General features: G+C 30.9%; 1 protein-coding gene across 1 annotated transcript in view; it reads left to right on the top strand.

The window, feature by feature from the left end:
* The first annotated feature begins 4,839 nt into the window (after positions 1 to 4,839).
* The window catches only part of LOC143228396 (ras-related protein Rab-4B-like), a 16,223-nt gene continuing 5,744 nt past the window's right edge, over positions 4,840 to 15,318 (top strand). Inside the window, exons 1-4 of the mRNA XM_076459660.1 lie at positions 4,840 to 5,027; positions 8,024 to 8,104; positions 10,755 to 10,869; positions 13,003 to 13,096. Of these exons, the coding sequence (XP_076315775.1) occupies positions 5,012 to 5,027; positions 8,024 to 8,104; positions 10,755 to 10,869; positions 13,003 to 13,096 (306 nt within the window). The 5' untranslated portion in view covers positions 4,840 to 5,011. The remainder of the gene's footprint in view (positions 5,028 to 8,023; positions 8,105 to 10,754; positions 10,870 to 13,002; positions 13,097 to 15,318) is intronic.

Raw genomic sequence — 15,318 nt, 5'->3', positions numbered from 1 at the left:
ATGCACTACCAGTGATTAAGAAACACACACCATTAAGTCATATATTTCAAAATTGCTATAATCCTCAGTGCATCTCTTCACACGTCACAACATAGAAATTACTTTTCCATGTTCTTGTTAAATTACTGCATTTGTTCAAATCCTTTTATAAGTACCACCCTTCACAGCATCTCTCTATAATTAATATATCAAGATAAGAAATCTCACTGTTTTGATAGTTAGAAAATTTTTATATCAATAATACTCAATAACACAAAAAGATGTGCTTTTAAAAAATATATATCTCTAAGAAACCTTAATAGTCACATTGTTGTTATTTAATGAAAACCGTATCATGGCTAGGTGGGTGAGGCACTCCACTCCTCATCCAAGGATCACGGGTTCCTATCTATATCATACCATATATGGTCACTCTTTTAGCCGTAGGAACCTTCTTATATCAATTTTTATATCAATAATACTCAATAACACAAAAAGATGTGCTTTTAAAAATATATATCTCTAAGAAACCTCAATAGTCACATTGTTGTTATTTAATGAAAACCGTATCATAGCTAGGTGGGTGAGGCACTCCACTCCTCATCCAAGGATCACGGGTTCCTATCTATATTATACCATATATGGTCACTCTTTTAGCCGTAGGAACCTTACAATGTGACGGTCAATCCCGCTAAAACTGGGTAATGATGACGAAGTTGCCTTCTCTTTTGTCTTACCATGCTAAATTAGGGACGACTAGCGCAGATAGGATTCGTATAGCTTTACGTGAAATTCAAAAACAAGCAAACAGAAAATAATGTATCAACCTATGAATCTTTCTATTCACTTTTTAGTTATTTCAACAAGTACGTAAGAATCCAACTTCAAATAAAATATTGTTCAATATCTTATCAAAGACTTACCGATATTCACGATATACAGTACTGTGCAAAAGTGTTAGGACAAAGTCAAAAATTTGATTTCAGGCTACTTTCAAAGAACAGTGGAAGATAAATCACAGATGAAACATCAACATTTTATTAATCTTTATATTTAGTACAACAGAACTCAGTGGAAGTGATTGAGTTCAACAAACAGTTAATATATGTGTGTTCATCTTTTGCTTTAATAACTGTAGAAAGTCTTCGGAGAATTGTTGCAACATATATAATAAAATTGTTCTTTGGGATTTTACTCCAAATGTTTCTCATAAAATTTCATTAGACGTTTTTGAGGATAGAATTAAAAGAAAGATATTAAATAGTTAAAGACAACCTCAAGTAAACTTGATTGAAGAAAGATCGATCAAACTTTACGAGACATATAAGTGTTTTTTTAATGCAGAAGAAATATAGTAGGATGTAAGTTAAAAGTAAAGAAAGATGTTAACGAAGTAGTAAAAAGCACCAATGAGGTAGAAAATAACATCAGCTACATAATAAAGCATCTGTAAAACAAATGATTAAATGGAAATATTACATCAGCTCAGGAGTTCTAACCTTAGAGCCCCCCAGTGGCTCAGCGGTATGTTTGCGGACTTACAATGCTAAAATCCGGGTTTAGATACCAGTGGTGGGCAGAGCACAAATAGCCCATTGTGTAGCTTTGTGCTTAAGTCAAAACACCAACAACAACATCTAACCTGAGAAGCCATATGCTACAAAATATGGACTAGAAGAATCTATTTGGTTTACACCTATTACCACTAGTGTTGTTCTAACTGTTACTGAAAGATCTTCTTAGACAACCCAATAATAACAATACCAAATCCACTTCCAGTGTAGCTTGCCAGTTCAACATCGGTTCAAAATGAAATCAATGAAGTATGGTTGGAACTAACATAGGAGACATACTAAGCTTATTTTGAAATAATTTTTATGGTAGACGAACGGAATGGTAAGAAATAAGTCACGAATCGTGCTTCCCATTTACAAGGACCAGTTTGAAAACATTATGTAACTTTCCAGCTGAAAGCCTTAATAACTATCAGACATTGGCAACTACCTAATCCAATAGATGTTAAGTGTCGCATCAGAAAGAAGTATCCAGATCAATGTTCCATAACAAGGTAGAGTGAAGGGAAATACCGTAGCTGAGCTTGCAGAATATTTGGAAGGGCGTGCACGGTTATCTTACTCAGATGCTTTTCGAAAAATGAATGTATCCTTGACACGTAAGTAACTTATAGATACTGTAAAAGACAAGTAAATGAGAATTAGGCCGAAGTAGAGTAGGTGTATATCTTTTAAGAAAATTTGCTGATGGAAGTAAGATCAGTCTTAAGTCTAATAAAATAAGAGACAACAGAAGACTGAATGGCATTGGAAAACAGAATTTAACTGGAACTATGGGGCAAAGTTCAGTTGAAAATACCCTGTCTGCCTAAAAATAAAATGAGAAATTCGTTGTTTAGAGAAACTAGTCCATAAGTCTACGAAATTATTGCTGGGCAGCTTTGCAGTATGCAAATTAACACGGACTCTACAGTTAAAATAGTTCAATCCGATTTGTTCACAAAGGGTGAGAAACTGCTTACAGGTACGAAGAAAGAAGAGGGAGTAACGTGCAGAGCGATTAGATATAAGGTTCCGCTAAAAGGAAATTTGAAAGTTACATTTACCGTAAAATGCTTCTCTGTACTTCATGGTGTGTGGGTAATTGACATCAAAGAAACGTAAATATTGGGAACTGACTTCATTTGCAGACATGGCTGAAATGTTAGGCTGGGAAGTCTATGGAATATCATACTAATCTACTAGGATACTACAACTGCGCATGAAACGAAGTTTAAAGAGCTGGAGATTTTGGATCAGTTGAGGGAAAAGGACCTTAAGATAGCGCTCAAAAGAGTCAATTATTACATCAACAGGTGAGTTTCATGGGACACATAGTTCACAGAAAAACTGTTTATAGATTCTTCTAATGCTAATTCAGTCCAGTATTGGCCAATTGCAAAGAACCAGCATGACAAAAGTAAAGTTTCTGGACTGTGTTCTTAGTATTGTCATTTTGTGAAATTTATCTTATGTAATTCGTCCTCTACATGAACAACTTGAGAAGCCAAATAACTTATGTTGAATTGCTGATTGTAATCAAGCATTCAACAAACTGTACTGACACATATTACTCTGGAATATCCATTCATGTTACATTGATTTTATAATGGGAGAAATGATGTAACTAGCATAACATAGAAACGAACATGTAATTGATCATTATATCAAGGAAGTGAAAAAAAACTGGAATATACCAACGGATAGAAACAACAATTACATCTGATACCTCCCAATTATCTATTTACATTTTAAAGCACTCTATCATCTCCACAGTCTTCTAACTGCTTGGCAATTCTATGTAAAGAGAACGGTGTAAAACATATTCATTCTGCTGTGAGCAGAAAGGTTTAAAAAAGAAGAAGCAAAAGCAACTACAGTAATATTATGTTATAACACCACTGGGAAAAGATTATCTTGATTTGCTTGGTCTTTTGCTACAGAGTAACAGCATATTTATTTATTTTTTTGTTTGTTTTTTAACTTCGCGCTATTTTTATTAGCTTTTCTGTGATATGCTAGAGGGAAGGCAACTGATCAATGCCACCTATAACTTACTCTTGGGCTATTCTTTAGTGATGAATAGTGTGATTGACCATCAATTATAGCACCCTTACGGATGAAAGGGCGAATACTTTTAGGGATGAATGATACGATCCAGCATCCCTCGGTTTGTAAGTCGAGTGTCTTAACATTTAACCTCTGCTGTTCTCAGCAGTTAAGCAGACATTGAGATTGGTCATATGTTGCACTAATGGGAATGGCCAAATAAATACCTCTAAAAAGTAGGTCAGTGGAAACTTAAACTGTTAAAAAGTCTAGAGTTCCTCGCCTAGACTACGTCCGGAAAATTATCAAGGTTAGAGCTATCAGTGGATACACCACCAAGTTACCCAAAGAGAACTCCCTCGCAACATGATAACCAGATACAACAAAAGACAAGACACCATCCTATCCGTATATCATGGGCCTCGGAAGAGAAAACCGTCGAATGGACATGGTAAATGGATAGTTTAGTATTTTATTTAATTTTCTGTAAAAGAATTGTCGGCGAATTATTTTCACAGATAATCTAAGAGAAACCCGAGAATAAGAACTACGCTACCACAATATAATTTAATAAAAGTACTTCTTTAGACTAAAAATATAACTCAGATTAAGAATATACTATTTTATTATTAGTAAAAAACTGTTTAACTTTTAATAACATCCCTTCCTTGACCGTAAGATTCCCATTTTAATAATTTTATGAATAACTAATATTATACGTGAATATCGGTGGAGATATCACGAATAACCCATTATTTAGTTTTGTGTTTAACAACAAACAAACAAATCATGGGATTCTTGGTGCTGTTGAAGAGAGCTATAATATGGAAAAAAATTGTCAAAGAAAATTTTGTGTTCTAAGATAAATATTTTATTTCACTTTTTTCGTAACAAAAACATTTTCATTTCTTTGTATAAATATTTATGTCGATAAGCCTCTGCATCCTTCAGTATAGCAGCAAACGTTATGTTTCTGGAAGCGTGGCGTTTAATTTCATTAATAATAATTAAATATTCCTATTATGCAATTCATTTTAGGAATGGACTTTTTAATAAAACGCAATACTTTAAATTGAGCACATGTATTTTAAGTTGATGTTATAGAACTAATAAAAGTGTATCAATGTACTTCGAAAATTTCACATTTAGGTCTATTTTACTAATTGTATTAGATATTTATAATGATGTAAAATTGAAAACACAAAGCATAAATAAGTGACGTAGTTTGAGAATTTTCAAATCATTGGAAACTATTTCCGCTAGGCGGACACAAGATTTACGTCATTTTCACAGATGAGTTTTATCGAATTATTGAAGTTTGTAAAAAATATTTAAACTGTTTTTGAGGTGAAAGTTTTGCGCTGAAGTTTAAAAACATTTCTTTGTAAGACTGTTATAGCGTTATTGTTCTACTTGCCATTGCTCGATCAATGTCGGAATCATACGGTGAGAACTAAAAAATACAACAGTGAAAATTTCGAAACAAACAATGAAATGAGAAAATAGGGAAAGAAAGAAGCTGAATTAGGCTATTAGAATTAATATTAAAATATTAATAATTATTTACTGCAGTAGTAAATACGCTCGCTAAGTTCATAGACCAAGATAATTAAATAAAAATGTAGTAACTAACGTTACTTCTTAGACCTTAAATGCCTAATTTTGAATATACGTATCAACTAATCTTTTTTTGACTGACTTGAAAAGTATAAAGCTGTCAAACCAAGTTCTTTACTGACTTCAGTTAAAATTAAATAATTAAAATGAGTGATACTAAAGAATTCCTTAGCGCTGAAGCAGTAACGTTCTATGTGAAATTTTGTAACATTCTACGTCGTAACACTATTAACACTAATAGTACATTATAAGTTGTAGTATCGAATTAAATTACTTTAAAATTAGTTATTTATAGACTAAAGTTGTAAAATACAATTAAAGTAAAATGTTTATATATAATATTTGTGTTAGGTTACGTTACATAAACAATTTTTTTTTCTTTCCCATCACATTCTGTTGTGGAATGTAATATTTTACTCCTAAGGTGTTTGGGTTTTGTTTGATCTTTGTGCCCAGTGTCTTATTAATGATAAGTCAAAAGAAATGATTATTTTATACAAATCCCTATTTATTCTTCAGTTGTATTATTAACTTACTGGAAAAGGTTTAAAGGTAGGATACTGCTACTAAGATGGTTCTGGGGATAAAGGAGTTATTTTTGTAATAAGAGAGAGAAAAATGCTAGCAATATTATCTAAGGTGCATTTTAGTTAAGACAATGCAAGAGACCAGATGTTTAAAACTTAAGGTATAATACTATTTAAGACAGTTTTATTTCTCTAACAGGGTAGTTGTAGAATGATTAAAATTTAATGGCTTTTTGAAGAGATTTTACTTAACCAGATGAATATAAAGTGAATTTTCAAGACTTTTAAAGGGAGATTCTTCTAAACAGTATGGTAAGAGCAGATATTGTGGAAGTTTACAAACATTATCTGGAGGATCAATAGGATAAAGGCCTCTTTATTTTGTTGCACTGTTCTGAAGGTAACACTGTAAGAGGACAAAAGTTTAAACGCTTGGCCTCATTTAAAACCATGTTATTTTTTAACAGTTTGAACATTATGTAGAATAAGTTGCTGTTTGCAATGGTAGATATTGGCACAAATTTAATTTCAAAACTCATTTTCCTGGAGAGGAAAGGTGGAGGTTTAAATATTTACTTTTTGAAAGTTGAGTGTGGAGGGACATCCTTGAAGGACCAAATGTTCTCTCTGTATGTGTATATTATATCATTGTAAGTGATAGACATTCTGACAGTGTGATACACAGAATATATGTGTAAGCTTAACTTAAACTTTGATAGGCCAGTGGACCTGATTGATTCTTTCTATAGAGTCAGTCATTAATAAATATTATAGAATTATACTTGAATAATTTGTTGTTCAAGATGTATTTGAGGTTAATGTCATCTTTGAAAGGCTGACAATATTAACAGTTTTTCTATCACTGAAAAAGATTGACAGTTAATAACTTGGAAGATAGAAAATTTTTGTGCTGAGATGTGTTAAACTAATGCACTTAGAATTCTTGGGAATGAGTATTTATAAAGAAGTAACTCGGTAGTTTCCAACTTTTAGGGTACACAACTTGATGGAGAACTGGATATCATGCAACAACTTTCAAACAAACCAATCTCCTGGGACAACTAAAAGTTTGATCTTGATATTAGACATAAAAAATAAATAGATTATTGGGCTATATACTTTGTTTTCATTGCTGGGAATAAAAAATATAACATGAACAAAGGGGAAAATAGAGGAATCCTTTTCAAAATGTCAGTCCATTCTCCTTACTAAAATTAAGTTGAGAATAATGTTATGAGCAACCTAATATGTGTATTTTTTTTAATGAAATCAATTACTCTGCATTATTGGAATTTTTCAATATTGAATGAAAATGTTCTCAGGTTTGAGAGAATTGGGTTGAAGAGAAGAATAATTCCTAAGGATTCTTAGGATAGAAAAGAATGTGGTGTGAACCTTTACACTAATTTCTTGCATGTGAGAAGTAGTGGTAGTGAAGAAATGTAAAAGGATTTGAGAGTGACCATTGATAAAATTGTGAAGCCTTCTGTCATGTATTTAGTTTATATGAAAAGAACAAGTGCTTGGACTCTCTATTATTAAAGCTAACTAGCTAAAGAAAATGTACACATGAAATATTAAAATGGAAGCTGGATTTTAAAAGTATATCTAAAATGAAAGGCTATGAAATGCAATCTTGCTTATATAATTTGATAGTACAGAAAATAAAAAATTGGCTCACAGAAAGCCATTTGGCACCTTGAGGTTGTCCAACAAAGAAACCAACCAAACTTAAAAAAACCATATCAATAAAATTATTCAACAAAAATTTAGTTCAAACAACCAGCACACACACAAAATCACCTGGAAATCTTTTCCACAAGTTTAATATAAGCAAATAAAAAGTTTGCTTAATAATCAGTCTGGATTTGAATTTATATAGAATATATTTATTTCCGTTAATATTAAGGGTTTTATTCCTAAACTCACCCTCACTGTCTGACAAACCTGCCATGAGCAATTTATTGAAACCTGAAGTGTATCAAAGTATCTTGTATACTCTAGATATTTCAGATGTTTGAAATTGTTCGGGTTTGGATAATTTGCCTCTGGGTGACTTAATTAGAGAAAAAAACAACTTAGAAATGTAAAATTAAATATTTGGTACAATATGTCTAAGCTTTTGCAAACCCAGAGGCTGATTTATTATTGGCCGAGTCCTTCAATTGTTAATATCCTTACCATTTAAAAAATTATTATATAATCAAAAGTTTCTTAGATCTCATTTGTCTTCTGTGCAAATGTGATATCATGATTTCTTGTTTATTCAGAATTTGTGAAATGTTTTTTTTTTTTTAGATTTCCTCTTCAAGTTCTTAGTCATTGGAAGTGCAGGTACTGGAAAGTCCTGCTTGCTTCATCAGTTCATCGAAAATAAATGTAAGATGACACCCTCATTAACTTTTGATATATTTTTTTTTCTTATTGATAGTTGCTGATCTAGAGAATAAAAGACAGAATTACAGCTACTATTTAATTCTGAGTACAGGTGACTAACACTGTTTGAACTTACCTGTTAGTCATTCTGGTGAGTTAGCATAATTATAATTATGCTACAGAAAGTCCTTTACAATTTGTATTACTGTAGTTTCTCTCTTACTGCTGTAAATTGGATTTAATGTAATTTATGTCTTTAGTTCAAAAATTAAACTTTTGTTTTGTTTTACCTTGATTCTTTTTTACGAATTTTAATAATTTTACTTTACTTTCAACTTTTCATTGAATGTTTGGTGCAGATAGCCTAGTTGCTTTGTGTCGTAAAGCACCAAACCAACCAACCAAATAGTTCTAAATATTTTGCAATAAATTTGTGATTTAAACATTAAGTCTTCCAGCATTACTTTGGCCCATTGGAGTGACTTTGTTACAGTTTTCATGCTGTGTTTAAATTAATAAACATATATTTACAAACTTTGGCAAATTATCAATAAACAGTACAAGGCTTTTGTAAATAAAATCTTTTAAGTCGTAAGGTTTGTCAAGCAATATTTTTTGCATGCTGCCGAACTAATATGCAAAGTAATTTTCATTTTAAGATTAAAAATACCCTTTATGCATCAGAAAATATTCATATTTCACTTGTAAACTCTTTATAATGTCCAGATAATTATCAAATATTTCATAATTAAAAAAAGCTATTTTATCTGTTATTTATAAATACATCACTGTAAGGTTCATTTGATTTGATAATCTCATCACCACCATAAAAAAATTAGGAAATAAGTATAAATTGTGTGTTTAGTTATTTTAAAATAAACAAAAAAAAAGATAAGAAAACACATGCTTAAATTAAATAGCTTAAATCTTGTAACATTATATTTATATATATTCATTATTTTTATTATATTGACCTCTCAGTCATGCCTGTCTATCATTACAGAAAATTATATATGTGAAAATGGCTGGTATGGGTAGAGAAAGCACTATGTAGAAGAACACACAATGTTTCAACCTTCTTCGGTCATCATCAGGTTCACAAAAAAAGAAAGAGGTAACTGACCGATAGCTCCTCTACATAGTGCTTTCTCTATCCATACCACCCATTTTTACTTATAATTTTCTCTATGAGTGGGTTTTGTCATCATCACAAATTAACATTACTGAAGTTACAATGCTGTGGGTGCACATGCACTTGAGCTACTATAACCTATAATATAAAACTGACTTAAATATTTACAAAGTTATCTGTACTAGTCTTGTTTTAGTGAACTAGTATTGTGTAAAATGCAGTCACATTTCCGTTACTATACGTTATGTATGTATGTATATAATTATAACTATTTATGAATAAGTTTTAAATTTATTTTTCTTAAAATGTAGAACAGTAAATATAGAAGTAAACCAAACAAATATTTTTTCTAGTTATGATCTTTATACGTGGTGGCTATTGATTGCTAAGCCTTTAAATATTTTGCATGTGGAAGATATGAAATAATTTTTAAGTTATATACAGTTGAGTAACCAAAAATTCATAAGTTATGACTTTACACTATCAATACCACAGAAATTTATTCTAATTTATCAAGCTTGGTTAGTTAGCTGTATTTTAGCCTAAAAAAATATGGCATTTCAAGCAGACTAGACTCGTTGTATCTCCTTGAAATCTTGTTTTGAAAGAAGATGGCATTGTAACACTTAGAAATGGCTGAGTAAGTCTAGGGTGACATTGAGCTTCTTGTCATTAGTTATTCACATGTCAGGTACAGAAGTAAATGTATATGAGAGCATTTCTAAAAATGGAAATAGGGCAGCAGGCCCAGTGTATTTAATTCAGTACGAGAGATATTCCAACATATACAAAAGATAGGAGGTTATTTGAAGTTCTAGCTTATCAATATTGGTCATTTGAATTTTTATTTCGTGTGAAGCTATAACTATTTTGACATCACAAGCATCTAATTTAAACCATTGCTGCATTCAATATACCATGTGACAAAAATCGATGCTTAGATGCATTTTGGAATATTTACTTTTAAATTAAGGACTGAACTACCATATAATACTAACATTCAAATAATAATCTACAGTTTGATACCAAACTTTGAAACAAATTCATGAAATACTAGTTCAATAAAATTGAGTCAACATGGCCTCTGACCTGTGCCCAGTGTGGAGAGGGTTAAGAACATGCTACATGCTATTTATGATTTTTTAAAATGAAACTACTGATTAATAATATAAGCAATTCTAGTAATTGCTCACGTCTTACTACAATTACTGGGTTGATTTTGCACTATCCTTTCAAATCTTGGTGTAATTAGACTTGCATGCATGCATATATATAGTAAAAAAAAATTTAAATAACTGCATGAATTTTTATAATTTTAACTATGTAATCATTTTGACTTTATTGAAGTTGATTGGTATTTCATTGAATAATTCTGTCTGAGTGAAATTCTTGGAAGTCTCAGTTACTGAAATTGCATCTGAATGATCTTAAGAACAATTTTTTTTTTATAAGAAACTACTATATGTGCATTATATTTGTAACTCCTGAAAAGAGAGAATTAGAAACATGTTTGTTTTTCAGTTAAAGCTGAATCAAGTCACACAATTGGTGTTGAATTTGGGTCCAAGGTGGTGAATGTTGGAGGTCGATCAGTAAAGCTCCAGATATGGGATACTGCTGGCCAGGAGCGTTTCAGGTCAGGCTGTTTCCTTTTAACTTTATGGAAAACATTAGTCTTACTTGTTTTATTATATTTAACCTTTTTGTCTTCCATGTTCCAGAAAGGAGTTGATATACTTTGATCTATCTTAATCACAATTAAACTTATCCTCCAGTAATTTATGTTTACCATTATATTTCATTTATGTACCCCTTCAGTACTACCCAAATAACATATTCTCTTTCAATTGTGGGTACATCATAATAGGCTCGTCCAGTACTTAAGTCATTCATGGTTTACTTAATATTTTTCTTTAAATTTACTTACTTTTTTATTTTAAAAGGATATTTCATAATACTAGATTAGTGCAAAACCAGTATCACTTAACACAATATTTGTTTCAAAACATTAGTTTTCTCATCTCAAAATGACATTGTTATAACGAAGTGAAAAATGACTTTGTTATAACAAAGTGAAAAGAACTTCAGAATTCATACTACAAGTAATAATAAATGTAATCACTTTAAAAAATGCATCCCTGAAAATAAGTTCTTCAATGAGAAGAATAATGCTGTTTACTATCAGTCAGCAGAAATATTTGGCTTGACATTGATTAGTTTAAGAGGAAGATGAGGTACCATGTCAATAAGATGTTTGCTTTGTTTTAGTTTTGACATTAACAAGCACCGAGAATACCAACTCGCCATATGTATATAGTCAGGAAGGAAATAGGATAACTGTTACAAAATTAGAGATGACTAGAACATAGCCCCTTAGTAGCTGTGTGTGAAATTCAACAAACTAGCCAACTTCCAGTACTAGTTGCACACAGATTTAACTGTACTATTAATATTACTTTATACAAAATTAAGTTGCAGGTTTTGCAATCTAATATTAGTTGGATCATATTAGAAACTTAAGATGTATACTTGTACTTAAATATTTTTAATTCAAACCCTTTTCTTAGCCAAGAGAACTGGTATGTTGTTACTCTATTTCTTAACACTAGAATGTCAGTGTGGGAAGTTTAGTACAGAGGTTTAACTTGTATGAGGTTACAGTAGGTCCACATTGACATTGTAGGTTAAGTTTGTATGCTAATAAAATCTTGCAAGCAATTTTATACTAAATGTATTAGATTCTTCACACCACTGCATATAGAAAGAGCTACAATATTGATACACCACACGTGCATGGTATTTAAAATATATTTATTTTTCAAATAAAAACTATTTAGTTTGTACTGATTATATACTGTTTTGTTTCATTTTTCTTTAATAGTTATTTCAATCATTTTTGAAACTTGTTGCATTATTTTCTAAGAAATAGTGAGAATGGTTAAAGTAATTTTAAAATAATTTATTTTCACATGATGATTAGTAATTGTATAATATTAAATTTGTTTTATAAACAGTACTTGATTTTTTTAAAAATATAAACATGTACAAAATTGTAAAGTTACAGTACACAACTATGCTTGCATATGTATGACACAGATGACTGAAATTAATCATTTTATATTAACATACAAGAAAAGCAAACTTGTACTTGTCTGTATTGTTGAAGGAATTTTGTTTTCAGCATAAATAATTTTGAAAGGAAATTGCATATTTCTATAAAATTGGAAAAAACATCAACATAAAAACATTTCAGTATCTTTAAATCCATGTATTGAAATGAATTTTAAACAATTTTTTTTTTCACTAAATGATATAAGAAACACTGATTTTTGACAATATGGTTAGTCATGCATTATATCCTTAGTTATGCATATATACAGTGATTTACTAAGTTATGCATTTGTAAAAGAATTGTATTCAATGTGCATAACTGTTATAAAGTTTTGTTTTTTTCTTGCTACAAAATGTGTGAAAGGCACACTGAAACATTGTGGTATGATTCAGCAGTGTGAGATGCTTGTTTTTAAAGTTAAGAAGGTTATTTTATTCAAGTGAAATATTTACATTTTGGAACAGTTGAGAAATATGTTCTTAAACTGAATGTTTTCTGTGTGATGTACATTTATTTGTGAAATATTTTAGTTTAATAAAGGAAAGGACTTTTGAGGAACTTGTGTAAAGTATAAACAAACCTTGTGCTTGTGAACGTTGTTCTTAAAAAAATCTTGTATAAAGCAATTATGATGTTGCTGCTGAATCTCTCCCATAGATCTGTGACTAGAAGCTATTACAGAGGTGCTGCTGGTGCCTTGCTGGTATATGACATCACCAGGTACAGAAACAAATATTACTTAACCATTAAAATAGCAAAAATGTGAACAAATAATATTAAGTATCAGTCTGATGTTTCACAAGGGAATGTGTATTTTCTGTACAAAGAACAAAGGGTGTGTAATTTTAATGGTTAAAAAACCTCTGTACATATTAACATACCTTCTCTCACTACAGCTTTTGTATGCCAGGGTTTTTTCCTTTGCCCACCCGTAGTAATTTAAACACACAATTTCCATCTTAAACAAGTACTACAAAACAGTGCTTTTACAGTTTTGTTTATTTTTGCTATAAATACTAAAGCAGCAAGAGTTGCTGAGTTTTATTACAAAATGTTGGTTATATTTAAGAATTTCACAAAATTTCATGAGCTTTTAGTCATCAGTACAAGGCTGTTGTACACAATGAATCAGATAAATCACTGAAGTTTTTGAACTAGGATAAAAGAATATAGTCATGATGTCAGTTTGATTCAGAATCTTACAAGTTGAAGTGCAAGTTGATTTTCATTCAACTAATACAAATACCTCTGTCTTTAGTGCTATCACTACACCATTTTTAGATTGCATTTGATTAACTTCTCAAGTGCATATCTAAAGTCATTTTGTTCAGTTTCTCTGAGTGTTGCATCTTGTATTTTCTCTGTTGTTCTCTGTTGCACGGCCAGCAATGTAAGAATATATGAAATATTGATAACTCTGACATCAAGTCCATCTGGATGAATGACTCCCTGTGTATGGTTGGAGCATACACACATTTCGACATCCCATCTATGTTTTTAGGGCTTGAGGATTTTAATTTACATTAAATATGTTTTAATTTTTTATTTACTTTGAATTTTAATGTAGATCTTGCATTTGAAATCCATTTATTTAAAGTATGAGAAATGTCAGCAATATTTCCTTTCCCTTCACCATTAAATGTACCATTCCTTTTTTTTTTTTAAATATGGGACACAATTGAGATGATCAATTACAAGACATTTCTGTCAGTTTTCATTAAGTTTAGCAATAGTGTATTATATCTGTGGAATTTTTTAAGGGGTGGGTTGGGAGAATACTTTATTATTCAGCAGACAATAGGGAAGTGGTAGTGTGATGTTAAAGGCTGTTTTACATAGATTATGTAAAATGTTGTGTAACTTTGTGCTTAATAACAAACAAAAATAATGACAATAGTTTGATTACTTGGATAATTGGAAACCCTAATTTCATTTAGGGCCTGGCATGGCCAAGTGTGTTGAGGCATCCCACTTGTAATCTGAGGGTCACAGGTTCGAATCCCGATCGCACCAAACATGGTTGCCCTTTCAGCCGTGGGGGTATTATAAGTGACAGTCAATCCCACTATTCGTTGGTAAAAGAGTAGCCCAAGAGTTGGCAGTTGGTGGTGAACCCTAGCTGCCTCTAGTCATACAATGCTAAATTAGGGCTGGCTAGTGCAGATAGCCCTAGAGTAGCTTTGCGCGAAATTCAAAACCTAATTTCATTTAGCTGGTTATTTTTGTGACAGTCAATTTAATCACAGTTTTGATTAATCAGTTGTGGGAATAGTCAGAAACATTAATTTTGATTAATTGATTTAATCATACTTTGGATTAATCAATTAATTTACAAGACATTTCAAATGTTAGTTTTGAGAGACATTTGAAATTTAAAAGTAATAAACAATATTCTTGTTTGTAAGTATGTGTATTTTCTATATATCAGTTACTTCCTTTAACAAATATTCTCTGAATTGCTGTACTGATTTTTATTCATTATAGTGAGTGTATGCTGGAAAGATAAATTAGCCAATGAATATCTTGCATTGAATATAATCATTTCAAACTAATGGAGTGTAAAATTGGGAAAGTGAGTTCAAATGGTACATGTTGCTAAATGTGATTTGCAGAGTAATGCTGCTAAAGCAAGCCCTCTCACTGGATATGTAAATTGTACTTAAAGCCTACTTTTCTTAGAAAAAATTTAAATTTAAGTATTTAAATCAGGCTTAACACTCTGACACTATGTATGTATGTATAAGCTCGCAAATATGAGAAATGTATTTAATGAACACAGGACATGCACAGTACATGGCTAGAGATGTTGGTACACAAGTATAATGTACTGCAGTCTGCTTATTATAGTAATGGGACATTAAAAGCAAGATTTGGAAACCCTTGATTAATAGTTTCAGTTTAGGTTCTTTTGTTGAAGTCTTTTTGTGATAAAATATTTAAACAATATTTGTATCATTAGGAAACTTTAATATT

The sequence above is a fragment of the Tachypleus tridentatus genome, chromosome 10 (genome assembly GCF_004210375.1).
Source record: "Tachypleus tridentatus isolate NWPU-2018 chromosome 10, ASM421037v1, whole genome shotgun sequence".
Taxonomy (NCBI): Eukaryota; Metazoa; Arthropoda; class Merostomata; order Xiphosura; family Limulidae; genus Tachypleus; species Tachypleus tridentatus.
Note: the sequence above shows the minus strand (reverse complement) of the source record. Positions and strands in the feature narration are given on the sequence as shown.